Source organism: Marmota flaviventris, chromosome 4 (genome assembly GCF_047511675.1).
Source record: "Marmota flaviventris isolate mMarFla1 chromosome 4, mMarFla1.hap1, whole genome shotgun sequence".
Lineage (NCBI taxonomy): Eukaryota > Metazoa > Chordata > Mammalia > Rodentia > Sciuridae > Marmota > Marmota flaviventris.
The window spans coordinates 131,505,731-131,532,070 of NC_092501.1; the positions used below are offsets into that span (position 1 = coordinate 131,505,731).

A 26,340-nucleotide genomic window follows, 5' to 3' on the forward strand; every position below is an offset into this window, starting at 1 on the left:
TATGATAAACAAAAGTTAAAAGAATTTATAGTGAGAAAGCCTGCACTACAGAGCATCCTCAGGAGAATATTCCAGGAGGAGGAAATGAAAAACAACAATGAAAATCAGCAAAGAGAGGAACTACACTAAAGGAAAAGCCAATCAAAGGAGAAAACAAGTCAAGTTAAAAACCAAAAATAACCCAAAATGTCTGGGAATACAAATCGTATTTCAATAATAACCCTGAGTGTGAATGGCCTGAACTCATCAATTAAAAGACACAGACTGGAGCTGTGGCTGTGGCTCAGTGTTAGAGCGCTTGCTTAGCATGCATGGGGCACCAGGTTCGATCCTCAGCACCACATAAAAACAAAACAATGTGTCTGCCTAAAACTAAAGATACATAAATAAATGTTTAAAAAATAAAAACTGAATTTAAAAAAACAGTCCCAACAATATGTGGCCTTCAAGAGACTCATCTCACAGGAAAAGACATCCACAGACTAAAGATGAAAGGGTGGGGAAAAAATGTATCACTCACATGGACCATGTAAATAAGCAAGGGTTTCCATCGTCATATCAGATAAAGTAGACTTCAAACCAAAGCTAGTGAAAAGGGATAGAGAAGGACATTTCATACTGCTAAAGGGATTCATACATTAACAAGACATAACAATCCTAAATATCTATGTCCCAAACAATGGGGCATCTATGTATGTCAAACAAACGCTTCTCAGCTACAAGAATCAAATAGACCACAACACAAGAATACTGGGAGACTTTAATACAACTCTTTCACCATGAGATAGATCTTCCAAATAAAAACTAAACTAAGAAATTATAGAACTAAATGATACAATCAATAATTTAGACTTAACAGACATATGAGAATATTCCATCCATCAATGAGCAAATACACTTTTTTCTCAGCAGCACATGGACCTTCTCCAAAATAGACCATATGTTATGCCACAAAGCAAATCTTAGCAAATACAAAAAGAGATACTACTCTGCATTCTCTCTGACCATATGGTATGAAATTAGAAATCAGTTATAAAATAAAAATATAGTTTACTCCAACACCTGGAGATTAAATGACACAATGCATGATGCATGGATAACAGAAGACATCAGGGAGGAAATAAAAAAAATTATTAGATGTAAATGAGATATCCAATACAACATATCAAAATCTCTGGAACACTATGAAGGCAGTGTTATAAGGAAAGTTTATTGCATTAAGCTCATTCATTAAAAGAATAAAAATTCAACAAATAAACAACCTGACATTACATCTCAAAGCCCTAAAAAAAGAAGAACAATCCAATACCAAAAGTAGTAGAATACAGGAAATAATTAAAATTAGGGCAGAAATCAATGAAATTGAAACAAAAGAATCAATTCAAAAAATTAACATAACAAAAAGCTGGTTTTACAAAAAAAAATAAGTAAAATTGACAAATCCTTAGCCATCCTAATGAAAAGAAAGAGAGAGAATTACTAAAATTTGTGATGAAAAAGGAAACATAATGACAGACACTATTGAAATATAGAAGACAATTAGAAACTATTTTGAAAATTTATACTCCAGTAAAACAGAGAACTTTGAAGACACCAACAAATTTCTAGAGGCATATGAACAACCCAAACTGAATCAAGCGGATGTGCATAATTTAAACAGATCAAGTTCAAGCACGGAAATAGAAGACACCATCAAAAGCCTACCAACCAAGGAAATCCCAGGACCAGATGTATTCACAGCCAAGTTCTACAACACCTACAAAGAAGAATTAATATCAACACTCCTCAAATTATTCCATGAAATAAAAAAGGAGGGAACCCTTCCAAACTCATTCTATGAATCTGGTATCATCCTGATACCAAACCAGGCAGAGACACATCAAGGAAAAAGAAAATTTCATACCAATATCCCTGATGAACAAAGATGCAAAAATTCTCAATAAAATTCTGGCAAATTGCATAAAAAACATGTTAAAAATAACTCACCATGATCAAGTGGGGTTCATTCCAGGGATTCAAGTTTTGTTAAACATACAGAAATCAATAAATATAATTAATCACATCAATAGACTTAAAGAATTATAGGATTGTGTCAATTGATGCAGAGAAAGCATTTGACAAAATACAGTACCCTTTTATGTTCAAAACATTAGAAAAACTAGGGATAGTAGGAATATTCCTCAACATTGTAAAAGCTATGTATGATAAACCCAAGGCCAACATCATTTTAAATGGAGAAAAATTGGAAGCATTCCCTCTAAAAACTGGAACAAGACAGGGATGCCCTCTTTTACCACTTCTATTCAACATAGACCTTGAAACCCTAGCCAGAGAAATTAGACAGATGAAACAAATTAAAGGAATATGAACAGGAAAAGAAGAACTCAAACTATCATTATTTGCCGATGACATTATTCTATACTTAGAGGATCCAAAAATTCCACCAGAGATTTTCTAGAATTAATAAGTGAATTCAGCATAGTAGCAGGATATAAAATTGATACCCATAAATCAAATGTATTTCTATACATCAGTGATGAATCCTCTGAAAGAGAAATTAGGAAAATTTTCCCATTCACAATAGAAAAAAAAAAAAAACCTTGGGAATCAATTTAACAAAGAGTTGAAAGACCTCTACAATGAAAATTACAGAACACTAAAAAGAAACTGAAAAAGACCTTAGAAAGATGCTCTTAAATAGGCAAAACTAATATTGTCAAAATGGCCATACTACCCAAAACACTATACAGATTCAATGCAATTCCAATTAAAATCCCAATGTCAGTCCCTATAGAAATAGGAAAAGAAATCATGAGACCCAGAATAGCCAAAGTAACCCTTAGCAAGAAGAGTGAAGCAGGAGGTATCACAATACCAGACCTTTAACTATACTCCAAAGCTATAGTAACAAAAATGGCATGATATTGGCACCAAAATAGACATGTAGACCAATGGTACAGAATAGAAGACTCAGAGACTAACCCACATAAATAGAGTTAACTCATACCGGACAAAGGTGTCAAAAACATACATTGGAGAAAAGATAGCTTCTTCAACAAATGGTTCTGGGAAAACGGGAAATCCACATGCAGCAAAATGAAACTAAACTCCTATCTCTCACCATGCACAAAACTCAACTCAAAGTGGATCAAGGACCCAGGAATTATACCAGAGACCCTGCACCTAATAGAGGAAAAAGTAGGCCCAAATCTTCATCATGTTGGATTAGGTCCTAACTTCCTTAACAAGACTCCTAAAGTGCAGGAAGTAAAATCAATAAATGAGATGTATTCAAACTAAAAAGCTTCTTCTCAGCAAAAGAAACAATCAATGAGGTGAAGAGAGAGCCGACATTTTGGGAGCAGATTTTTGCCACACATGCATCAGAGCACTAATCTCCAGGATATATAAAGAACTCAAAAAATTTAACATCAAAAAAATAAACAACCCAATCAATAAGTGGGCTAAGGAGCTGAGACACTTCTCAGAAGAAGAAATACAATCAACAAATATATGAAAAAGTGTTAAGCATCTCTAGTAATTAGAGAAATGCAAATCAAAACTACTCTACCATTTCATCTCATGCCAGTCAGAATGGCAGCTATTAAGAATACAAACAACAATAAGTGTTGGGAAGGATGTGGGGAAAAGGTACACTCATACATTGCTGGTGGGACTGCAAATTGGTACAACCAATATGGAAAGCAGTATGGAGATTCCTTAGAAAACTGGAATGGAACCACCATTTGATCCAGCTATCCCACTCCTCAGCAAATACCCAAAGGACTTAAAATCATCATCAATGTTTACAGCAGCTCAATTCACAGTAGCTAAACTGTGGAACCAACCTAGATGCCCTTCAATAGATGAATGGACAAAGAAACTGTGGTATATATTCACAATGGAATATTACTCAGCATTAAAAGAGAATAAAATTATGTCATTTGCAGGCAAATGGATGGAGTTGGAGAATATCATGCTAAGTGAAGTTAGCCAACCCCAAAACACCAAAGGCCAAATGTTCTCTCTGATAAGTGGATGCTGATCCATAATGGGGGTTAGGGGAGTTGGGAAGAATGGAGGAACTTTGATTTTAAAGGGGAGGAGGCATGGGGACAGGAAAGATGGTGGAATGAGATGGACATCATTACATGTATGACTTTACATATTTTGCAACACTACATGGTGTACAACCGGGGAAATGAAAAGTTGAGCTGCAGTTGTGTACAATGAATCAAAATGCATTCTGCTGCCATATATACCTAATTTGAATAAGTAAATAAATATATTTTTTAAAAAAGATTATTTTGGGGAAAGTTTTAACAAAGCAGGCAATCTGAAGGATGCAGGACTGGCGGGGCATTAGGGTCATCTTGTTTAAAATCCTCTATCCCTGGGAGCTGGTGCCTGAATTCAAGGTCTCCACTAATAACGCAATATGCTTTTGCCCACAGCCCCCTCTAGTTGGCGTCACAATGGCAATGGGGCCACTCGACCTGCACCTTTGTACAGGAAGTTCCCCGTGCAACACAGCCATCAGGGAGTCAGACCATGATTCAAATCACCGCTCTCCACAGAAGTTCTTTGGTCATAATATTTATTTTAAAAAGCTTTCTTGATGTCTGGGTATTTTAGAAATGCACACTGCAGGGTGCAGGGGCAGAAAGACACGAGGTCCAGGATTTCCTTTATATTGATGGAAGGAAAGGGGGAATAGAAGAAGCATATAGAATAAAGTAAGATCTTGACAATTATTTACTTCATGGAGAGGATCAGAGTGGGGACATGGGAATTCACTGCATTAGTCTCTCTTATTCTATATGCACACGAGTTGACATTTTTCATGACAACTTCTTTCCTGGAACTTTTCACACATCCCTTCTGACTGCTCCTTCTCTGATTCCTTCTCCTGAATACATATCCTTCTCCATTTCCCTCTCTTATAACAAGCACCAAGGCCTGTGCCCACCTCTGGGTTATGACCAGTACCCAGGACCAGGACAGCACCTTCAGCCACTGCTTGGCCTGGGCCTGATGTGAGGTAAGCCCAACTCTACAGCTATATCCTGGCTTCTCTCCAAACTTGAGACCCACATGTATTTTTTTTTAACTAACACATTTTAAAAGGATATATAGAAATGCAGAGAGCAATACGAGAAAAATGCATGGACCCACCACTCCGATTTAATCAGAGCTGACAATTGGGCACATCTGCTTCATATTTCGAGACATAACAAGTTATAAATACAGCTGCATATCTTGCTCAGACCCTGTCCTCTTCCCTTGTCCCTGAAAGAAAGAACTGTTCTGCATTCGGCGTGCATCTCCTCACCAGGTTTATACTTTGGCAAGGGAAGCCTTTGTCTGCAGTGACATATAGAACTCTTCTGTTTTCTAAATTGCCACCACTCTATGTCTGTCTGCAATTTTTCACACTCCACAGTGTCCTTTTGCCCCATTGATTCAGGGGGATCTAGTTGGTTCATTCTGAATGTTGCAGAGTATTTCATCACATGACAGGTACATCTAGTTGTCTATCCACTTACTTAAGATGAACTCTCAGATACTTCTGTGCAAACAGTGCTGCAGTGACCATCCTGGCAGGTGCCCTTGTGTGCACCTGCATGGATGAGCATGTCACTCCCTTCTGTGTCTCCTACCAATGTCCCCATGACACTTACTGTGTGTGCTTGCTTCTCCAATCCCCCCACTCGACCCCACACAAAGAGAGCATTCATTTCATCTCTATGCTGTTGGCACACAATACCTAGCAGATTAATAAGAAGGCAGGAAGGAAAACTTTCCATCTCCAGGGTTAGGAGCAAAGGACCAGGCAGCAAGGGAAGTGTTTGGTGGAAATCCTTGTATAAAGTTGGTAATGAAGGATCCGTGAGGCATTTTAATGGTGACTAAGACACCTGGGACCAAAGAAAATAGAGTCAGAAAGCTTTTTCCATCTCAGCAGAAAAATAAGTGCTGCCTATATTTGGCATCATATTGAAAGCAAAGTATTAATTCCATGTAGTTTTTCAGATGAAGAGAAACTACATTTCCTAAGCCAGCTAAGACTGGACAAATAACAGACAAGACTGATGATAATTTGTCCAACACCTATGGAACTTCTACTCTGCGCCAGACAGCCCTGCTGAGCTCTGAGAAGGGTCTGGGCCAAGGTCAGCCCCCTGTACTCCCTGTAGTCCATTCACCACAGCCGCTGGAGAGGTCTTTTTAAAACATGAATCCTGTCACGTCACTCCCCTCCTTAAAACCTTCCAACGTCTTCCATCAGCTTTTGAGCCAGCCAGCCTCTTGCTCTGGCCACCATGCCCAGACGACATGGTCTTGCTGGCCTTTTGGGGGGGTAGAGGCGACAGCCAGCATCTCATTGTTTGTGGGGGTTCTTCTTGCCCAGGGGAATCCAAGCCACCCTAAAACTACAATCTCAGATAATTAGTAAGTAACAAAGCAGAAATACTCTGAATTAGATTTACACAAGCGAAGCCCCTGATAGATCTAGTCCACGTGAGTTCTGGAACTAGACAAAGGGAAATGGCTCCGGTGGTTTATGTAAGGGGGTCCATCAAAGGCAGGGATAAGGTTTCAAGGACAGAGTCTTGCTTGGGGATGTCTTGCAGTCAGCAAGTTGATTGACATCTTGGCAAGTCACACCCATCTCAGGTGCAGTGTGGGATCTTTGGCAGAGCTTGAGGGGGAAGTTCACCTGCATCAGGAGGTCAATCCCTGTGGGGGTGCCACATGGAGTTCCCAGTGCCAGACTTACCCCCTCAGGAGGCTTCTATGTGCAACAGTCCACACACAGCCACAGACAGCTCATGACACTGGCCATGCCTTTCCTGGGGCCCTCCCAGCTGAGTCCCCCCAGCAGGTCAGGGACTGGCTGGTGAAAATCTCCCCTCCCACCTCTCATGGCTGGTACCTGTACCCCCCTGTCCTGCTACAGTATCATGCAAACACCTCCCACTTGTAGATAGTACCTGATATTTGCCTATTGCTCTTTTTTCCACCAAAATTGAAACTCTTGAAAGACACCTTGTCTGTTTTGTTCTCTGGCTATAGCCCCAGCACCTACAACTGTGTTAGGAGAAGAAGGACTGAGTGGTCCTAGTGGCCTTCAGATTCCTCGCCCTGTCCTCCTTGAGGACCAAGCATGTTTCTGCATACTCGCCCGCCTGTTTTAAATACTACCTCCACCCTACCCTGGCTCCATGTTCCTTGATTTGGTTGGCTTTATTTGATATGGCTTCTGATACTTGACAATTCAGAGTTCTGCCCAGGGATGTGTTGTAAGAAGTGTTTATTCTGGTCCACACCCAGACACACTGTGACTGCAAATCAGCAGAAGATCTCCTGGGGATCAAGGATCTGTGGTGACTATGGGCAATAAAGTGTCAGTCAAGGGTTGGGTCCAAGCCCCAACCTTGAATAAAGCTGGTAATGATGGAGGAATTTTAATGGTGACTTAGACACCTGGGACCAAAGAACATAGAGTCAGCAAGCTCTTTCTATCCCAGCTGAAAAAATAAGTGCTGCCTGTATTTGGCATCATACTGAAAGAGAAGTATTAATTCCATGTGGTTTTTCAGATGAAGAGAAACTACATTTCCTTGTAGTCTGCTGCAGGGAAGACATCAGATAACTAAGCAGCTTTACCTCTTAGTCTGTAAACTTATGTCCCCAGGTCATTGCCATTCCGACTCCTAAATCTACTGGGATGGAAATGACCATCACTGGGCTCCATGTGGCTCCCAAGGTCTTACAGGAATTCAGGAGCCCTAAATGACCCAGAGCTTGAGAGAGCCTCTTGTCCCCAGCATAGCAGGTTTTCACCTTGATCACCAATGTCTAGTACAGAGCAGTCCTTGGGAGTGTAGTGCTAACCAGGAAGGTCTTGCCCTCTCAAGCTCACCTGACTGCACATTCAGGCAGCACCTGTCTTTGGCTCTCCAGGCCATGGAGGATGCTCTGGGCCTGTTTTAGTCAGGTTTTCCCTGCTGTGACTAAAGGAGTTGACCAGAACAACTGGAGGCTCATGGTTTCAGAGGTCTCACTCCATGGACAGCCAGCTCCATTCCTTGAGGCAGGACATCATGGAGGAAGAGTGTGGCAGGGGGAAGCAGCTCACATGATGATCAGAAAGGAGAGAGAGAGAGAGAGAGAGAGAGAGAGAGAGAGAGAGAGAGAGAGATCTCTACTTGCCAGATACAAATATATACAGATACACACCCCAAAGCCACACCCCAATTTCCACGTCCTCCAGCCATACCCCACCACCTCAATTATCACTCAATTAATCCTGATCAGGGGATAATTCACTGATTGGGTTAAGAATCTTACAACCCAATCATTTCTCCTTTGAATCTTCTTGCACTGTCTCAGAGTGACCTCTTGGGGAACACCTCACATCAAACCATAAGAGGGCCACTCAGCCCGCAAACAGCATCATGCAGCATGAAGGACAATGGTCTGCTTTATTTTCAAGTCTTCAGGATTTAAGAGATTCGAGCATTTTTCACCTCCAAATATAGGTCCCCTCCTCTTCCCTCCTTATCCTACTCAGCCATGGGGTGGGGTTGGGGGAATAGTCAAAAGCAGTTTTTCAGGGACTCAACCTAATTCAAGCTTTCTTGTTCACTCTTCCCCACCAATGTCCCTACCCAGTGCACGTGTGTGTGTGTGTGTGTGTGTGTGTGTGTGTTGGGGACAGGACTATCAGTCCATGACGGTGAATTCTTTTCCCTATTTCCTTTGTGCATCTGGGCTGTGTCTTGTTAAAACACAAGGACAAGATTCGTGTCTCTGTTCTCTGGTCCTCGAATCACACCTCTTTTCCAGGCAATGCTGGCTCCAGGAGGTGGAGATAAAATGCCAGGGAGAGGCCGACGGTTTCAGTGAATCCTTTATCAATCACACGACCATAAGAGTTCTCTCTTGAAACAGGAGCCTCAACAGTTGAGGCCTGTTTCCTTTCCTGAGAAGATTCACTTGGCAGTGACTTCCTAGTGGCTTTGCTCATGATAAACAAGCAGCTGCCACCCTCGCTCAGCAGGGGCGAATTCCAGCACAGTCCCTGCTGGAATCTTGGTCACTTCCCAATTACGACATCACTTGAGTTCAATGGAGAGATCTGCTTCGTGAGGTGACTCACACTATACTATTGGCTGGTCTTCCCATAGGGCCACTTTGAAGACACAACAGGAGAACAGCAGTTGATTTCACACGTGGGAACTATATGGTCCCACAGCCCCAGCAGAGGAAGGGATGAGCCAGCAAGAAGCCAAACAGAAGTAGGACCCTTCCTGGTGTCTTCACAGAAGAGGTGGAGAATGCAGGGAACAGGGCAGTAGGGTCACCCACATGGATCCCTTAAGGAGGGGCAGGAGCTCAGCATTGAAACACCACCTGGAGATGGATGGAACTTTAAGTGGCAAACAAGGTCCCAGCCTGAGGTGTCCCATATATTTCATACTCTATAGGAAACCCTACTAGAACCACCAAACAAATGTGTCCAAAATCAGAGGCTGGTAGTATAAGCTTCTTTCAGATTCCCATCCCTTATACTTTCTTCTCTGGATTTAGCTGGATTCGAAGCTCATGTGGATTTTAGTCCGGATAATCGAACAGGAAAAATAAAACAGAAATTTATAAAATATCTATATTCCTCCCCAAACTCAAAAATACTCTCATGTGCTCCCCCTAACCCCTTGTGTACTATTAAAGGCAGGTTATTTTGTGACTTCAATTCCCATGATGTCACGGCCCACTCACTTTGGTGATAGAAATACCACACCACGGGGATGGGGTTATATTTAGCTCTTAAAGCTGGGTCATCAGAAATAGAGGAGCAAGTTGTTCTATTTTAATAAAAAATTAGTGCAATCTTTAGAAAATCACACCCCAAAGTGATATAATTCTATCCTAGAGAAAAAGGAAAAGACATCAGAAAAGATTGGTGCGACAATCAAAGTTCTAAATATAACACAGGTGGGTTGAATTAGACAAATTCCACCTCCAAAACTCAGACTGGAATGTCATGTTAAAAATGTTACTTTGCTTTTGTGGCATTTGGTGTTCACTCCCATCCCTTATACTTTCTGCTCAATTTCCATTGTGCAAACTGGCCCTATTCAGTCAATAAATATTTTCCAAAAGCCCACATCCCATCCCAGGACAATTCAGATCCTCTCTGAGTATCTTGTCCACAGGTCTCTCCCTGAGGACACCAAATCAGTGTCATTATAGCAATGACTGACTGCCTTTTAGGAGGGTCTACCATGTGTCAGGCACTATGCTAGGCATTGTACATACGTAATATCTTTTAACCTTCACCATAAATGAGGCAGAAGTTTTGCACTGATTTGGAAGCTCAGAAAGGCAGCAACTTCTTCAGATGGGTTGAGCCAGGGTTTGAACTCAGGTCTGCCCAACTTCAGGGCTGGTGCTTATAACATCCACCACATTGCATGATCTTCTATTGAAAGGTCCTTCCTTGAACATGGGACGTGCCATCCCGGAGATAACATGCCAGGACCACCAGGAACCAAGAGGAATAAGCAGGGGTCTGGCCTGGCATATGCTAATGGTTGGTTTGTTCCATTTTAAGCAAACTTAAGTTAATAGCTCCCTCGGCCTTAGAAGCAGAGCTTCAGGTTGAGGGGGTAGCTCAGTGGCAGAACATATGCCTACCATGTGCAAGGCCATGGCTTCCATCCCTGGCAGCGCACGCACACACACACACACACACACACACGCACCACACACACACATACACACACACACACACACACACACACACGTCAATAGGCATTTTCTCCAGGGTAGCCATACTACATATAAAGACTGCTTTTACCTGTTCAGGGCAGAGAGGCTGAGTTGTTTTATTTTCCTAGAATAGAGACTCCATTGCTCATGAAAACAGCAGCTGGCATCTGTTGAGCATTCAGGATGCACTAGGCAGCATTCCTAGTGCTTTACCCCAATGACCCCACCGCACCACACAGCAACCCTGTGCAATGGGAACTACTGTTATCCCTATATCTATGGATGAGAAGCAGAGATGCTAGATCACACTTGGTTATTTTTAAAATTGAAACAAGGAGGATGATCCATCCAAAAGGGCAGGACAACACATTTGTGGTTCACGGCCTGCTGAGGTCACCTGTGACTATCTGCCATCCTGTAGTTGGTGGGTTCCTAGGCACTGACCTTTCTACCATTTTTTTGCGGGGGGGGGGGGGCTACTGGGAAACCTCCTGAGTTGCTGGGATTACAGGTGTGTGCCTCTACACCTGGCTCGTATTTCACATCTTGGGAGAGTAGAGTGGGTAGTTCTCATGGAACAGATGGGAAAAAGGTCCAGAGCAAGTAAACCTTCCCAGGGACATTTGTCCCTGAGGACCATGTTAAGGATCTATCTTCCGGCCACCAGGGTATCAGCTCTGCAATATACAACTATTTCTGTTCGGGGAGTTGGGATGGGGCCTTATGCACCCAAAGCAAACACAGGAATTTGAGGACTTGGAAGTTTGGAGCCACCAACAATGTTTGAGCCCTTTATTTTATTCATTTATTTTGGTACTAGGGATTGAACCCAGAGGTCTTTAGCCACTAAGCCACATCCCAGTCCTGTGTTATATTTTATTTAGAGACAGGGTCTTGCTGAGTTGCTTAAGGCCTCACTAAGTTGCTGAGGCTGGCTTTAAACTCAAAATCCTCCTGCCTCAGCCTCCTAAGCCACTGGGATTACAGGTGCCTGAGCCCTTTTAAAACATTTTCTTTCTTTTTTAATGCTCAAGCCAAAACAAAGTATCCAAATTTACACGAATATATAATATGATAGAGAAGTACGGTGACTGTGAAGTCACCCGAGTGTATACCCTGCAAAGCTATATACAAGTTGTGAGGAGGCTCTGAAGCCCCAGCTGCAAGTACAGGTGTTAAATGTAGCGTGGAGGCCCCAGGTGCCAGGGCACAACTCTAGCCTCACATTCTTCCCTATTCCATGTTTTCTTTATGATGACATTTATTTGGATTTCCAGATGCATAAAAAAATGATAAAGAGAATGTGCACTCTAGCTACAGACTGGGAGGTTGTTTTGGTCAGAGAGACACCTGGTGGCTCTAGAGATAAACCACACTGTCCTGCCATAGGACATCTCTCTTGCCCTACAGGAGGGCATTCACATTCACCTTTGGGAGCAGGCAGGCTCTTCCTGCAGGGTGCACAATGGATGTTGGGTTTTGGGTTTTAGGGCCAGAGCCAAGTGGGGTTGTCTTCTGAACAGCCAGCTCAGTGACCCTGAGGTTGGAAATAGGAAGTGACAGAAATAGCTTTTAAGACCATCATGAGAACTGGAGGCACAAAATGAGATGGAAACTGTAACACAGTCAGCACACAGTAGCCTGGAGGTATCTGTTCATTGCCTGACCTACCAGGGACCTTGATCAGCTAACAGCAGGTCCATCCTGGGACCCTTGCAAAGTCTCTGTGCTCACATGGCGGGAATTTGGTTAAGAGGTGGGAAGGCTTTGCTTCGGGTGTCCTGATTTGGTCCACCCACAAAGGACAAAGGGCCCCCCACCCTGCACAAAATCACTTCTATGAGCTTCTCCCTTCTGAGGCCAAGGTGGGTTATTATGGTGACTTTTCTAGCCTCTATGTTTATTCAACATGTTTACATTTTCATCATAAGCATTTATATGCTTTTTGTTTGCACGTGTGTGTGTGTGTCTGTGTGTGTGTGTATGTGTGTTGTTTTTGTGGTGCTTGGACTGTAACCCAGGGCCCCAGCTCATGCTAGGAAAGCTCTCTATCATTGAGCCATACAGTCCCAATCTGTTCCATTTATATTAAGATATAATAGCCATTTACATTTCAGAGAAAAAAAAATGTTAAATTTCCCATCAATTCTTGTTTTCATTTTAGCCCTTGGATGGTTTTACATTTGTTTATCCATTTTTTTTGAGTAGAATAAAGGAGACTCTGGGATTTCCTGGCATTACTTAACAGTTCCACATTCTCTTCTGTAATTTCAGCTGTTGTCATTGTCTTCACACAAAGGAAAGGGGAGACAAGGAGACATCTCCCTTGGAATGAGCACAGACCATGGCTTAGGCCCTGCCCAAGGCCTGTGTGAAAATGTAGAAAGCAGAGCGGCTTCTTCCCCGCCAACCCCACAATTCCTTCCAATGCAAATCAGCTCTCCCACCAGCCAGGTAAGCTGAAAAGGGAAACAGAACTGGGCTGGCTGCTTACCGCATTTCTTCACATATGAGCTCCAAAGAAAGGTGCAACCAACTAAGAGAAGGTTGTACCCCAAAGTTTTCTAACTCAAGAATTTTATGGACTCTTTTAGGGAATTTGTCAAATGAAATGGGCATGTGTGGTACTGGGAATGGACCCGGGGCCATTCACATGCCAAGCAGGTGCTCTACCACTGAGCCAGGTCCCCAGTAGCCTGACATGAATTTTTTAAAGCCATAAAAACCTCTCTGTAATTTAAGTAATCTTTTTCTAATGAGACTATATGTTTGATTGATTTTCTTAAAATGAAGGTCTCCTTTATTAATCTTAATTCCTAAGCAAATGAGTAATTTGGGGATCTATTTTATGACATGCCAATTTCCAGATGCCATTGAAAAGAAACAACTGGAATTATAATTCATTAAAATGGTAATCCCACCACAATTTTTCACTAAGACTGAAGATTTACCAGGAATGGACAGATGCTGTGATTTATCCTGGCACCCAAGGGATTTTATCAGGGAAGTTTGCCCACGTTTTAGAAAGGGTCTGTCTGCTAAAGAAGCCCTTCCCAAGATGGGATCAACGTCCCCTTTCCACAGCGGGACACACATACTATGTGAAACTTCCATACCTGCCATCCAGCACATATGGCATGAAGTTGGTGTCCCAGAGGGCACTTGGTGTACCAGTACACGGGACCACAAGCTAATCACCCCAAGGACTCAACAGAGGAATATTGGCCTAGGGAGGGGGACACTGAGGAGCTGCTTAGAGTTGTGTTTAAGGATTATGTCATTGTCACATCACTGGGACCTATGGTTAGGGTGAAGTTCTAAAACAAACTGATCATGTTGATGGTGATTTCACAATGTCCACTTCCCTTCTAAGGAAAGTGACCACATGTCCTAGTTTAGGACAGTTGTCCTGCATAATTATTAATAGTGTACCCTTATACTTTTAAGAGTCCTGGTTTGCATGACATATTATCAGCTCCCTATAGGCCTAACTCCCTTTGGGCAACCTGCCATCCCCAGATGACCACAGAGCTTTCTCAGCAGAACCCCCTGGCCCAGATTTTTCTAAACACTCCCCACCCTACTCCTTCAGGACCAAGGGACCTAAATGAATCCCTCCTGAGTACAGTGTGCTTGGGAATGGCCTTTTGCTGGCAACGGTCCTAAAGCAGCGAAGTCCACATGAAGGAACAACCAGAGCTGCATCACCCCCTGAGGCTGCGACTCTAGCAGGGGCCGCCTCTTGGAGCTCTCCCCACACATCACTGAGGCCAATGGCCTTCAGCCAGAAGGAGAGGGCTCAGACTAGAGCAGGGGAGGGCAGATCAACAGGGCATTGGCCACCCTCATGTCCCCAACTATTAAAATCCTTCCTTCTCTATCATGAGGTAGCAGGCCAAGTCGGCGCCTGGCTGATGTTCTCACCCCAGCCCGATCACCCCAGCCCAACCGGTTTCCCACGCACACAGCCAGCCACAGGAAGAGTTTTGGATGAACAAAATGAAACTTTATTCCCATATGGCATGTAAAGTTTTTGAAGTAGGCACTGTTACCTGACCAAAAAAGTTCCTGACACTTTGAACATCTAAAAGGTTATTTTCTGTACAATTATATAAATATTTTCATGTCTAAATATGAACAATGCTTACAGTCCTAGCAGTTTTAAAATTCAATACAATTAGATTCTTTAGAAAATGATTAGCCTAGTTTCAAAATAAGAAATATCCCCCAAGCAAGAATAAAAGGAGGATAAGATGGGGAGGGATCATGGAAGGGGTTAGCAGAGAAGGGGAGAAAGACTGCAAACAGTGAGAGCACAACAAAACCCAAACGTGGATTTTAGGAGATAAAATCCAACAAGACTACATTATATGCAAAAATTGTAAATAACCATCCAAAGTGAAGGTGGGATGACTTGTGACCAACTGCATTCGAAGTTGATATAAATAATACATAACCTGGCAGATTTGCTTTTCCAGGAGCAAGGACCTTTTTCTACTTCGTTCTTATCAAATAAACTGACATTTAAGGTGGCAGGAGAATTAGAGAAGCCTTCAAAGTCAAAGACATTGTGTATATGTTGGCTGTGTGAGCCTCGGCAAAATATTTAGCCTCTCTGAACCTGTTTCTTTGCCTGCAAAATGTGAAAAAATAACTAACTTGCTACTTTGTTGTTGAGGGGGTTAGAGATAACCTACAAAATGTACCACCACTGCTCCTGGTACATAAGTGATACTCAATAAATAACAGATTATTTTGTATGAGACCAGGCTTTCACCTTGGATAGTCTAATTCTGCCAGGCTCCTCCCAGGTGTCCTGTCAATCACCACTGACTTCAGAGCCTACACCTGGGCTCATCCCTGCCCCTCTGATGTCACACTATCACAAAGTACCACTGACAGGTAAAAGCAGACCTTCCCCTGGGGAGCTGAGGCTACCCTCCCTCTAGCGCCCACTCTGTGTGCAGAAGACTCCTGGAAAACTGCGCTCTCCTTTCATCGGGGGACAGGTGCCTCATAACACAGGGACACTAGTGACCTGAATGCTCTACTAGACCCTGTGAAGTGACAGGGAGGTTCCTGCACACATATGCCTCTCACAGGGCCTCTGTTTCAAGCACCAGAACCTGAGGCAGGGACATCAGGACACCCTGGGTCATCAGCACCTGGGCCCCACAGGAAGCTGAACTGGACTCCAGGTCAGTAGCACCATGCACGACTCTGCAGAAGCGGCTCTTAGCAAGAAGCGGCTCTCCTGAGCATGATGAGGGATATGGCCAGCTCCTGGGCTGGGGTGTGGACTAGCAGATTGGCTGGATGTGGGCGTCAGTCCTGCCTCAGATGATGGACAGGCACAACCCCAGTGTCAAGGATGCCAAGCACACATGAGGGCAAAAAAGGGAGAGATGGTGCTAGCAGGAAACAGTAGGCACATTGGAGGTAAACCATGGGCTCAGACGCACGGGCACCTGGACATCATCAAGAGGCCAGCTGCAAGTTTTATTGGCATTCCCTGGAGAGGTCCAGCTAGCTTTCTGGTCCTGATGATTTTGTTCCTCATTTCACAAGCAGGCACCCCGAATACTCCCAGCAGAGGCATGCGAGGAACACTGACTTCTCTCCTCTCTGGAGTCCCAGCAAAGTTCCCACAATGCCAGCATGGTGAGTCCAGGCTGCTTTGCCTGTGCCAGGAGGACCAGGCAGGGAGTCCAATCCAGGCTGCACCTGGGCCAGGCCGCGGGCTGCAGGGAGAGCTGATGGGAACATCCAGGAAATGGGAGTCCTCAAGGTGTGGGTGAGTTTTGCTTCAAGCTGCTGCAGCCTGCTGGGACTGTACCTGCTCCAGTGAACTGCAGAGAGTAGATGTGAATCTCCTTGCGGGGAACTGGGCCCTGGCCAGCCCTGGATCTGCCCACCTGGAGCCTTCAGATGTACTGTTCCTCATCCCTGTCATTGAGGAGCAGAGACCACTTGTCCCCACCATTGTCCACTGCAGTGCTGTGCCGAGACAGCCTATCGGACGTCAGAGAGGACAGAGACACCTGGCTGACATAGCTGACCTGGTCCCACGGTGTGGCCCTGGGGGAGTCCCGTCTCCGGTCGTCCATGCCGACATGCACGCTGACCTGGGACGCGCTCAGAGGCTTCATGCGGCCATGGGCCTGAGCCTCGTACCTCTCCAGGTCGGGTTTCCTGTAGCTGGAAAGTAAGAATCCAAGAGCATATGCACCACTCTGCACATAAGTTCTGCTTTTCTTTTTGAAGCCTGGTGAAGGCTCTCATTCAAGTCTTTCAATTACACATGGTATCAAAACCTCATGGGTTTTAAAAGAAAAAGGACACTGAAGGCCTATGTTCAAAAAAAGTTCAATTGATTTAGAAACTTCCTATGCAAATACCAACAGGTAGACTGCTAATAACTTCAGTTAAGTAAATGCATGAATAAATAAATAAACTCCTTTTTAACAAGGATGAATAACACCACCAGGGATTTCATGCCTGCGTGACACCCACAGAAACAGCCTGTGAGGAGAAGAGTACGTGACAACTGGGGAGAGGTAAATGACTTGCTCATGGTGCTGACAAATCACTACCCAATCCTGCTCAGGCTGCCCACTGTCACCCAGGAAGCATGCCAGCACCCCAACCTGCTGTGAGCGCACAGGGGTAAGGGCCTCCTAAGACTCTCCAGCAAGTGCTCCTGGCCCAGGACTCACCACTTGAGCTGCAGAGAAGAGAGCACCACAGACACTGAGGAGGCCGCCATGGCCGCCGAGCCCATCCAGGGTTGCAGCACAATGCCAACGGGCATGAAGACGCCTGCCGAGGAAAAGGCAGCACTCACTCCGCAGCCAGGGGGAGGCAGGACCCCACCCTCGGCCGCCCTGTGCAGCACCATCCTTGGGGTGCTCCGAAGACCCTGTGCCCACCGGCCTCTGAGGTGGGCAGTAGAACACTGGGCAGTAGGATGTGAGAGGACCTGGTCTCTTCCTCCTGCCCTTTCTAGAGCCATGCAGAAGTGACATCACCTGATATGGGGAGTGGGAACCGCAGCAATGGGGAGAAGCAGGCTGTTATTCGACTATAGGTCTTAATAGATGGTTCAGAAAACATGGTCACTGTAAATAGCCAGCCGAGCATCTTGACCAGCTCTTTACAGAAGACCAGAAAAGGAGCTTTGGGGTCCTCTGGGCAGTTTTTCTCACTTGTCTTTTGAGACACTAAGGCAGTAGCCAATACCAACTTTTCTACATGCATCCAGCCAGCCAGCCAGCAAGGGGGGCAACTCACTGAGCTCTGCAGAAGCCCGGCAGAGGACCCTTCTGGCTGCTGGAGGGGCTGAAGTTGACAGGGAAGGTGAACACCGTGCCTACCTACCTGCTGCGATGGGTATCCCAACCATGTTGTAAATCAACGCCAGCACCAGATTGACCCGGATCCGCCGGACAGTCCTCTTGGAGAGGTGAATGCTGGCCACCACATCCAGCAAGTCATTCTGTAAGGGAGGACGGTGCTGAGTACTGGGCCCTCCCTCCACCTCACCACCCCAGCAACCTGGACGCAGCCAAGCTTACTCTGATGAGGACGACATCAGCTGCCTCGATGGCCACATCCGTGCCACTCCCAATGGCTATGCCCACGTCGGCCTGAGCCAAGGCAGGGGAGTCATTCACCCCATCTCCCACCATGGCAACTTTCTTCCCTTCGTTCTGCAGCTCCTGGACCTTGGCCACCTTGTGAGAAGGTAGCACCTCTGCAAAAACTTTGTTGATACCAACCTAAAGGAAAGGAAATCGATACCCAATGTTAACAAAGCCTCTAGTCACCCTGGTCCCCTCCCCTCAGCCCCCAGGTCCAGTCATTCATGCCAATCAAACAACTTTTGAAGACTCAAGGTCACAGGACAAATAGACCCTCTGCTCCTATCCCTGGTTCAGGCCCCTACTGGTCTGCCCGTCATGGGCTTGGCTGCCTGCACACTTTCCAAACTATTTATCAGAGCAGCAAACATTGGTCATGTTCCTCTCTTGCTTCAGTCCCATTGATCCCACCCACTTCCTTGGATGCGGTCTAACCTCTCAGGAATCTGCCTTCCACAGTCCTCCTGGGTCTGGCCTCTACCTGCTGATCTGTAGCCAATACCACCCTCAAGAATGAACCATTCAGCTACTGTTCAGCTACAGATCACGGCGACACTCTGCGTCCCTTTGGGCAGGCTGCCTGCTCTGTCCTGAGAAGTTCAGTTTTCCTCTCAACACCACCCCCTGCAGTTCTTCATCTGACAGAAGCAACCCCTCCTCTGGGGAGCCACCCCCAGTCCGTCAGGACGGGGATAAGTTGCTCCTTGGTGACTCTCTCATGGGGTCCCTGCCCACTTCTACTGGATCCTTGAGCACTCAGCCGCAGTGTCAGGGTCCATCCTCCCTGTAGGACCATGAGCCTTTCGTTTCTCTTTGTAGCCCCAGTGCCTGGCGCGGTGCCTGTCCATCACCCTCATGGTGCTTCCTAAGTAAGTGTTTTTAACCAGGAAAAGGGGGCAGATACTCATCAAGTCCACCATTAGTAAGGAAGGCCACGCACCATCAGAAACAAGTCAGGAGAGTGGGGGAGAGTGGGGGTACAATTTCCAGGCATTCACCCTAGAGTCAGGCTGTGTAGGGATCAGTCTTCCAACAGTTGTTGCCCTCATGGCCCCAATGCAGAATCAAGGGCCCCTGGAGCACTGCCCAGGACTAAGTCATTCATCTGGGAACACACTCATGAGCTGAGCCAACAGAACATGCCCCAAACATAAAGGTTAGAGCATTTCTTTTGTACCCCCTGAGATCATGACTATTTGGGAAATGGTTAGAGAACATTGGGATCACTTCTCCAGGGATGCACAGAGCAGGAAAGAGCAGAAGCAAAACTGAGAACGTAGGTACTGGTGCTTACTTTTTCCCCTGCTTCTGTGAACTTAACACAGTTTACAGTTTTAAAGGGAAAGATGTCTCTGGCCTCCAGCCGTACCTGGGTGGCAATGGCTCTGGCTGTCTTCCGGTTGTCCCCTGTGATCAGAACCACATCTATACCCATGCTTTTCAGTGTGTGCACAGCCAGGGCAGCCTCTGGCTTGACAGCATCAGCGATGGCGATCATCCCACAGAGCACACCTGGAGCAGACCACCGTGATCAGCCACAGGGGGGGACTTGATGGCCCTCACGCAAGCAGGACATCAGGACGGGCTATGGGTCTCATCATATAATACTACACACAATAAACAAAACTCCAGACTGTGTACATAATATGAATTGGCTTCTGTTTTCTTTTTGTTTTAAATCATGTACAATTAAAGTCCGGAAGGGATATCAAGATGTTCATGATGGCTCCCTGAGGGGCAGGACTATCAGTGATTTCATTTGTTTCTTTACAGCTCTCTGAATTTTCCACAAGGTACATGAATTATTGCTTTACAAAGTACCTGTCCCATTAGAAGAACTCAAAACATGTTTGCAATTAAAATAAAAGAAATATAGCAAATGTCACAATTGTTCCTTAAAGTGATAGATATCCAAACTAGTAGATCAGTCCTTCCTTTTTGTTTTTTCCTACAGAAATCATTTCTCAGAATTTTTTTTTTTTTTTTTTGGTTGGGAGGGTGAATCTTTAGACACAGAAGAAGCAGGAGAGTTCTGGGCTGAGAAGAGAATGGGTACAGAGTGAGAATGGGAACAGAGTGTATGGCAGAGCTGGCTCCTTACTTGTGTCCATTCTGGCTTGAGGAGCTGAGGGGACTGAGGGTTTATGAGGGAAAAAGAGGATGAGAGAGAAAGACATATTTGGCTGGAGTTTTCAGAATGTAGTATCCTAAGTTATTTATTTGCATGCAGTTTTACTATTATTCGCAGAAAATAAACGAACAAAGTGTAGGTTCTGATCTCCTCAAAGCATGTGGCCCAGGGTATAATCTGAGTGCTATGGCACACGGAGCCACCAGAAGCTCTGTGCACATCAACAGGTGTGGAGAGCTGTAGTGCACGGAGCATTTAAAGCATCTGCAGGATGCAGACCTTTGGGGCAGTGGATTTCTGTGCTGTCCGCAATGATGGGACAGAGGGGTGACTCTGCACTGCCAACTTGGACAGAAGCAAAGATGATGGCGAATAGTTTAAAATTCATGAGCAAGAAGGAAGATGCAAGAGGAGAGCTGGCTCCAAGTCAAGGTGGAGAAGGTGAGAGAGAAAGGGCTACAGGACTAGAAAGGAAGAAGGCAAGACAACGTTCTGGAAAACACAACTGAAAACAGGGGGGAAATACTTATTTAAAAGAAAGAAAGAAAAAGAAAACAGGGAAGAGAGAGGAAAACAAGAAAAAAAAAAGAAAGAGAAAGATAAGAAGAGAAAGGGAAAGAGGGAGACAAAAAGAAAAAAAGAAAGAAAAGAAAGGAAGGTTGGAAGGGGGAGGCCTCGTTTTGCCTGGACTGCATTCTCGAGGGAGTGGAAGGAAGGCTCTGGGAAAGCGATACCGTCAATGGCCACCAGGATGGCAGTCTGTCCCTTCATTTCATGATCTGTCATAGCATCACTAACGTCGCTGGAGATGGTTAAGCCATTGCGCCTCATCCATTCGCGGTTTCCGATCAGCACCGAGAAGGTCTGGGGAGCTGCATCTGTGCAAGAGAGACTGGTTATTCCTTCAGTTTAGCTTCACCATGAGCTAGAACAGCAGAACAGCTGTTGAACCATCCTAAAAACCAACTTGGTAGGTGTCCCACCATCTGTAAAGGACCAGAGGAAGAGTACACCTAGTGTGTAGGCCATGGGGGATGCATTACCACGGCGCATTGGCAGAAGGAGCTGTATGTGTGGAAACGCTGTGAAGGTGAACCTCATGGAATGTCCTCAGCTACCTTTAGAGGCATCTGTTGATTATTTTTCTGCAGAGATGAGAGGCAATTGGGTATTTTCCAGAACAAGGCACGTGCTGACCACATTCATTACTGTTTGGTTTGGATGATCCACAGGGAATCAACAAATCATCAGCTAAGTGTTTCCATGATTGTTTAAAAACTATGCCACAGCCAAGCAGTTCTTTCACTGTCACATCTAACAGTGTGTGCTAAGTAAGGTGCCATTGCTCTGCCTCTCTCTTGATGCTTTAATGAAAAGGTCACCCCAGGGCTTATGTTGCTAGAAGGTGGCAGGTGGCTTCTAACATCTAACCAAGATTACACTGTCAACACATGTAGGAAAAAGAACAAGACATGGATTTTGGGGGTTTGGGTGTTATCTATACTCTTAAGGTGCCAGTTGGCAAGTTGTCCTGAGACAGGGACAGCCAGCAGCCACTCTAGCAGCATCCATTCTTGGCTTGGACAGATCATTTCTATCACTTCCCTGACTTTCAATCAGCTCTGTAAATACTACATAACCCATCACAGTTCACCTATATGGGAAGGAAACAGGAAGAACAAAAGTAGGTCTCATCTGAGAAGCAAGATCCATCTGGACTAAGAAAGAGGAGACTCAAAATACTAGATCAGCAAAGCAATCCTCTATGAATCTAAGTCAATACTATTTTAGCCTACCACATGCATCAAAATTTAGATGCAACAAAGCATGCAAGAGAGAGATTGCAGGGCTGGGTTTGTGGCTCACTAGTAGAGCACTTGCCTTGCATGTGGGAGGTACTGGGTTCGATTCTCAGCACCACATAAAAATAAAATAAATAAAATAAAGGTCCATCAACAACTAAAAAAAATATTGAGAGAGAGAGAGAGAGAGAGAGAGAGAGAGAGAGAGAGAGAGAGAGAGAGATTGGTTGCAGGCCTTCAGGTACGGGGTACCCAGCTATAAGCCACCTGTCTCCATGACAGGGAAATCCTGGCAGGCAGGCTGGTCACAGGGATCCCTGTGGTTTGACCCACCTCCACTTTGACCTAGTAGGACCAGCTATGGACAGATCCAGCAGAAGAGACAAAGGCCAGGATACCTTTTCCCATAGGAATGCTGCCAACCTCCTTTGGGTGTCCGGCCCACTGGCTCTGGGGGTGCTCACTGTGGGCCAGGATGCCCTCCACATTGCTGACTTTGCAGCCGATTCCACAGCCTGGCACCGCCTGGAAGTCCATGCAGTATCCCAAGGACTCTGTTCCAAGTTCCTGTGAAGGTAGTGTGGGAGTGGGGGACCAGAACACAGGGAGGGCAGGACAGAGGCGAGGGAGAAGGCAGAGTAAGGTAGGAGGGATGGGAAGTAGAATTGAAAGCAAAGGTCAGGAAACTGACTCTTAGCTCAGCAATCACTTTTCTCTCATCTGACAGCTTAACACAGTTACTGAACTGAACCACGTTAAACAGCCTAACCCCTGCCTGGGCAGATGCCTCACCACGGTGCATAGTCTGCAGACCAGAAGAAGGGAAGGCAACTAGCATCGACACCTCCAAGTAAAGAAAAGTTCTTGTATGTTGCAAATAACTTAATGAGAACAATGCAGTAAGTAAGAGTGGGGAGCAAAGCTATTGTGAGGCTATCGAGAGAGAAGCTCCCATGGCTGGACCCTGGAGAGGAGATCGTGAGCTGGCAGGGGAGGAATGAGCAGACCAGTAGGTGAAGGACAGCTGAGGGTGACGTCCTCCCCCGGCCGCAGAGGGTGGAGGCAAATGGCGGTGTGCTGACCCCTACAAAAGACAGAGCATAACAGAAGCTTCCAGAAGATGTTCTGTCCAGGAAGAGCGGGCAGCCTTTTCTGAAGCCATCTGTACCACATGTCTATGTTTCTGATAACAGTATTGGCTCAGGCCATTTAAAAACTGTCAACACAACATTTGGCACATTCTACTACTTCCGTGTTCAACTGAAAACAGAAAACAAAACAGGACTTTCCCTGAGGAGAGGAGGAGTGCAATGCCTCTCTGTGAAGTGTGTCAAGAATCCTCAGGGCTGTGGCTCCCCTCTGCTGGCCCCTCTGCTCCTGCCCTCCCTGCAACATCCTACTGTGCTGCATGTCCCCTCACCAAGCCTCATGGAGGCCAGCGTTCTAGGCCAGCCTACCATCCTCTCCCACCCCAGATTCGGGCTCTTGGTGGGCAGAGGGCACTTCCTCATGGGTTTTGTTCTGAGCTCAGTGCCAAATAGATGCTCAGCTGACCACTGTGACGTAGAACTGCTTCTGTGGTGATCTGAGGCTGTGAGGGGCTGACCGTGAGCCCATCTACCCCAGGCAAAGGCCTCTTCCAGGGCAGCAGGGAGGGCGGCTTGTGGTTAAGGAGGAGGATGGGACCTGGAGGAGGGCTGCAGCCAGGCTGGGCTCTACATACCTCTTTACAGTATTTGGTGACTGCCACACCCAAGGGGTGCTCGCTGCTGGCCTCTGCAGTGCCCACCACAGCCAGAACCTTCCTAAGGGGAAGTGTAGCCACGTCTGTGAGCAGCAGAAACCGCATGACTCTGGGGACCCCATAGGTAATGGTACCAGTTTTGTCAAACATCACGGTCTTGATCTGCCAAAAACAAACAAACAAACAAACAAAAAAACACATCTCAGTGACGCAAGGTGGATAGGAGGGGCTTTTACGGTCCATACTGTCTCCAGATAGAGCTTTATCCACTTTCCCTAGGCAGGTAACTTCTTAACCTGACGGTCTGTGGGCAACCCCTGAGCTCAACAACTGCAAACAAACTGATTTCCACCTGCCCGGTCAGAACATCCCCACTGTGGCTGAGCCGTGACCAGATAAAGCTGGACACTCCCTGGCCATGCAAGAGATGGTATGGCACAGTCTCCAGAACTTTTTCTTGTGTCACCTCGGGAGTCTAGCCTCAGAGAGTCCTCTGTCCCCTATTATCTGTCCAGCCCAGCCACTGTTTTCTTCTGCCACCAAAGTGCAAGAGCCTACATAGAATAAAGTCCTCAGGCTCTGAGTTCCAGACAGGAAGAGATAGATATGTGGCTAAAATAACTGGTAACTATAGAGCCAGCCATAAACCCATCTCATGAGGTCAATGGTAGCTTTGTCCCAGTCCCCATGTGTCCGGGTTTAGTCTGCAACAGTCACTCTGGGGCACCCTTCCATGGCAAGAGCCTGAGCCCTCATTTCTCAGAGATCAGACACTGGACTGATGCTTCCCCACACCCTATTCAAGGTAGCATGTTGCTCTGCTCAGACAGTGCCCCAAGACACAGCCTTCCCTGGCCAGCAGGCAACACTCTGCATTTGAATTCCACTGCTGAGAGACAGCTCTTCCTTCAACACTAGCAGCTGATCTCCAAAGATCTCTGCCTCTCAGTCCGTCCAGTGCTCTTCAGGCAGAACATCCTTTCCAACGTGTAACCTAGTTGCCCACAGAGGTGCGTCCTACCCCTAAAGTTCAGAATTCAAATCTTCCAGGCCTCTCTGATCTAGTCTCTCCCTTGACAGCCTCATCCATACACGCACATTCATATTCTTTCTTTCTCTGACTTTCTTTTAGCTGATTACTTATTTATTCAGCAATTAACCTCTGAAGGCTTTCAATATGCCAGGTTCCGGGCTAGATGCCGGGGATACAATGGTGAGGAAAAGTTCAGTCCCTGATCTTAAGGAGCCCGGCTTCCCCAGGACCTTTCCACCAGCTGTGCTCACTGCTGGAATATTCTCCCCGCCCTCTGTTGACTCTTGCTCAACTATCAGGTCTCAGATGTACCTTTGCCAGCCACCTTCACCATGCCTTATCCCTGAGTGTCCCCAAGGCACTGGCAGTTGCGTGATACTCAGCATTTGTTATCTGCTTATTTGGCATCTGTCTTCCCCACTACACTGCAAGCTCCTGGAAGCTGGGAACCATGACCATCCCCAGAACCCAGCATAGGCCCCTACACTGTAAAAATGCTCAGCAAACACCAGATAAATAAATGAAAGCGTGAAAGGTCAGGGCCTGGCATGTGGGACACAAGAAGACTCTTTGTTCACACTGTTGCTCACTGTTCCAACCCCATGTCACAGGTCTCTTCCACTAATCCCATGATATGAGCCAGTAATTTTCTTCTGTAGCATGATGATTTGCATATAATCCTGGCTCTGTCACTTGATAGCTGCAGAGACAAGTTGCCTAACCTCCTCCTGCTGCAGTTTTCTCATCTGTAAAATGGGAATAAGTACCTACCACCAAGAGCTGCTGAGGACATGAAATCAATGAAACTCAGGACATGAAAGCATTTGATCTTGTCAGCTGCCGCTGCCTCAATGCTGTTGCACCTGCCAGTGTGGCTTCCTACCCTATTTAATTGGCATTGTGGCCCTCAGGTTGCTCTCAGTTTTTTCTCTTATATAAAATAGTAAACAGACACCATTTTCATTAGGATTAAAAAAAAAAAAGGCAGCCGAGGGGAGAGGCTGGCGAGGACCTACCTTGTGCGCCATCTCCAGAGGCTTGCCTCCCTTGATGAGGATGCCGTGCTGTGCGGCCACCCCGGTGCCCACCATGACCGCCGTGGGCGTGGCCAGTCCCAGGGAGCAGGGGCAGGCAATGCACAGCACGGTGATGGACGTCTGGAAGGCAAACCGGATGATCACCTCCGTCTGGGAGATGTGCTTGTTGGGGTT

At 45.8% G+C, this 26,340-nt stretch overlaps 1 protein-coding gene across 2 annotated transcripts in view; it reads right to left on the reverse strand.

The window, feature by feature from the left end:
• Positions 1 to 14,763: 14,763 nt before the first annotated feature.
• The window catches only part of Atp7b (ATPase copper transporting beta), a 76,725-nt gene continuing 65,148 nt past the window's right edge, over positions 14,764 to 26,340 (reverse strand). Inside the window, exons 14-22 of one of the 2 annotated variants that reach the window (XM_027928949.3) lie at positions 26,146 to 26,340; positions 24,076 to 24,258; positions 22,751 to 22,919; positions 21,285 to 21,428; positions 19,789 to 19,931; positions 18,354 to 18,557; positions 18,157 to 18,274; positions 17,496 to 17,598; positions 14,764 to 16,977 (exon numbers count right to left, since the gene is read on the reverse strand). In XM_027928949.3, coding sequence (XP_027784750.3) covers positions 16,704 to 16,977; positions 17,496 to 17,598; positions 18,157 to 18,274; positions 18,354 to 18,557; positions 19,789 to 19,931; positions 21,285 to 21,428; positions 22,751 to 22,919; positions 24,076 to 24,258; positions 26,146 to 26,340 — 1,533 coding nt within the window. In that variant the 3' untranslated portion in view covers positions 14,764 to 16,703. Of the gene's footprint in view, positions 16,978 to 17,495; positions 17,599 to 18,156; positions 18,275 to 18,353; positions 18,558 to 19,788; positions 19,932 to 21,284; positions 21,429 to 22,750; positions 22,920 to 24,075; positions 24,259 to 26,145 lie in introns of those variants that run through there. The other variant, XM_071611521.1, reaches the window with a different exon arrangement.